Raw genomic sequence first — 2768 nt, forward strand, 5'->3', positions numbered from 1 at the left:
CCAAAGACACCAGGAAGCATCTGGGTCATCCAGTGCCCGAATGTGGAGAGTTCTGGTCAGGTCCTGAGAAGAGCAGGGAGCCTCCATGGCAGCCAAAGACTCAGGATGGGAGGTGCATTTTCATTTGTTCTTAATCCAGCAAGTATATAACCCTTTTTATGTGTATAGTTTTTATAGTTTTCCTCGTTGCCTACCATGAGAAAAGACTTGAGAGTCAGATGCTTATCATCAGATCTCAGGCTTATGATGTAGTGGAAACCACAGAGTACATTGTAGGGAAGTAGTTTTAAGTAGAAAGACTATAATTTCTGCTGCTCACCAGCCATCGAATCTTAGACATTAATTAAGCACCTCTGTCACTCAGTTTTCTCAATCCTAAAAGTGGTCTCTTGTTATGGTAGAAAGAAATTATATGTAGATAATCTTGGTGCATAGTAAAGACAGTATATTAGCTATCATTTTAGTGTTACTGATATTTGGCCTCAACTATGTATAATTTTGACGGTTTTTCTTTTTTTTTTTTTTTTTTTCTTGCGGTATCAGGAATTGAACTCATGACCTTGTATGTTGAAGGTTCTTAATGAAGAAAAGATAATCTTTGCAAGTGTATGTGAAGCTGCAGTGTTTATGCACAGGATAACAATAGATATTAATTTCATTTATGTTATATCACTGATACCGACAGGGTTTTTGTTGCCTATTGCGGAACAAATCACCCCAAATCTAGTGGACTGAAGCAATAACAACTAGTATGTTGACCTCTCCCTCTTTCTGTAGTTAAGAGTTTAGGAAGAACTAACCTGAACATTTCTGGCTTCAGGATTTTCATGTGGTCACAGTTGCATAGGGGCAGGAAGTAGAGATTCAGCCCTGGTCCAGAGTCTCTTTCCTGCATGTCTTGGTTAGTTTTCTCATTGATGAGAAAAAATACCCAACTCTTAATGTTAAAGCAGCAAAGATTCATTTAGCTCATAGTTTGTAGAGCTTTCACTTCAGAGTTGCTGGCCCCAAGGCAGGGTGATGTGGCAGGGGGCATTGCTGAGGACAGACAGCCTGTGGCGAGAAGGCGGCAAAGCAGTGAGATGGCGAGGGGGCAAGCGGCAAGTGGCCACAGCAGCTGTCCTTCTGTCCCTTATATTCAACCCAGGCTAGGGCAGGTAGTGCTATGCCACTAACCTAGTAATCACACACCCTTAATCCCAGTATCACATACTCTAGATCCATCTACCTTTGGAAAGCCCCACGGACGACTGCACGGGGCTTGGGAGAATATCTTGACACAAGCCTTAAGGCTCTCTACTTATGAAGGCTTTTACACAGTGCAGGAAGCTCCAAGGTAGCACTGCTGTCTACACAGCAGCTCAGGAATGTGTCAAGGTTCTACAGAAGCCTGCAGGGTCAGAGCACCTGTGATGCTACCCTTGAGAAATACAGTCTTCCACAAAGAGATTTGGGAACCAGGCAAGCTTAGGGAGAAGGAGTTAGGAGAAGTAGAAGGCTCCCATTCACTGGAAGGCTTCTAAAGGTCTTTAAGCCAAGAACACTGACAAGAGGAGTTGGCTGTCAAGGGCAGGCAGGATTAACCTGCTGTTGCCCCACTTGGACCTCATATGAACACACAGAACATCTGAAGAGTCACCACACTCATGTCATGAGCTCCTTACATGGAATGGGTATTTATTCCTCATAATAAACCTTCTAGACAGCATGGAAGATTCAACAGCTAAATAGCCTATTGAAGTCCCATGGCTAGAGAAGGAGAGTCCAAATTAAGCATGCATCTCTGCTTCCCCAGCAACCTGAGCTGCTATGAAGGACAGGGTGTTCTACGTCCTACATAGGCAATTAGCTAAGTCTCTATTTTTATCCACTACATGTGTTAATAAGCTAATTCAGATTATTTTGACAGACTATTGAGGTCAAAAGATTGAAAGAAATAATTTTAATTAAATAAGATGTATTTCTTACCTTGTGATCCTAAAAATCAATGAAGAGGTAGGAAAATCTCATTCCCCAAACCTGTTTAAACTTGTGTTTGTTTCAAAGGAAGCAAGGTATTTTAATAGCTGAGCTTGTCATTTATTTTTGGTCTACATTTTCTTTTAATGTAGTTTATTCAGATGATCTTGATTTAACTCTTGATTTCTAGCTATAACATGCTTTGTGTCAAACCACATTGTTTAAACATTTTTTTCTGCTTCTACTTCTTTTGAGCACTGTCGTTGGCCACAATTTTCTTTTTTGAGAGTGCGCTTTTTTGAGCTATCAGATACCATTAACGTAAAAATTTTGTCTTCATACAGTATACAACTTACCATTTTGGTGTAGGTACACATTGTGAAGTGATTGTCGCATTCCAGCCTATGTGTTTGTGTGTGTGAGAGAAATAGAGATAGAGACAGAGACAGAGAGAGAGGAAGAGAGATGAGATAATTTAAGATCTACCTACCCTCTTGGAATTTGCAAGGACACAATATATATTGTTAAATGTTACCCCATGTTGAATATTAGATCCCCCAAACTTACTCATCTCGCATAACTGACACTTTGATACCCTCTTTTCCCCTTGCTCCTGTCCTTGACTAGCACCACTCTCTTCTCTGCTTCTGTGACTTTATTTTATTCGTAAGATCATATGACATTTCTCTTTTGTGCCTGGTGTATGTCATCGAGTGTAAAGTCCTATAGCCCTATCTATTTTTCCTTCGAAAAAGTTCCATGATTCAAGGAAGACTGTACTGATTAAATCCTTACTCAGTGAGTACAAG

At 40.5% G+C, this 2768-nt stretch overlaps 1 protein-coding gene across 1 annotated transcript in view; it reads left to right on the forward strand.

Moving 5' to 3' along the window:
* Positions 1–2768, forward strand: part of Col4a4 (collagen type IV alpha 4 chain) — a 160733-nt gene that overhangs the window by 60783 nt on the left and 97182 nt on the right. Inside the window, exon 17 of the mRNA XM_023723057.1 lies at positions 2047–2054. Coding sequence (XP_023578825.1) covers positions 2047–2054 — 8 coding nt within the window. The remainder of the gene's footprint in view (positions 1–2046; positions 2055–2768) is intronic.

This window comes from Octodon degus, unplaced genomic scaffold (assembly GCF_000260255.1).
Source record: "Octodon degus isolate 3935 unplaced genomic scaffold, OctDeg1.0 scaffold00096, whole genome shotgun sequence".
Taxonomy (NCBI): Eukaryota; Metazoa; Chordata; class Mammalia; order Rodentia; family Octodontidae; genus Octodon; species Octodon degus.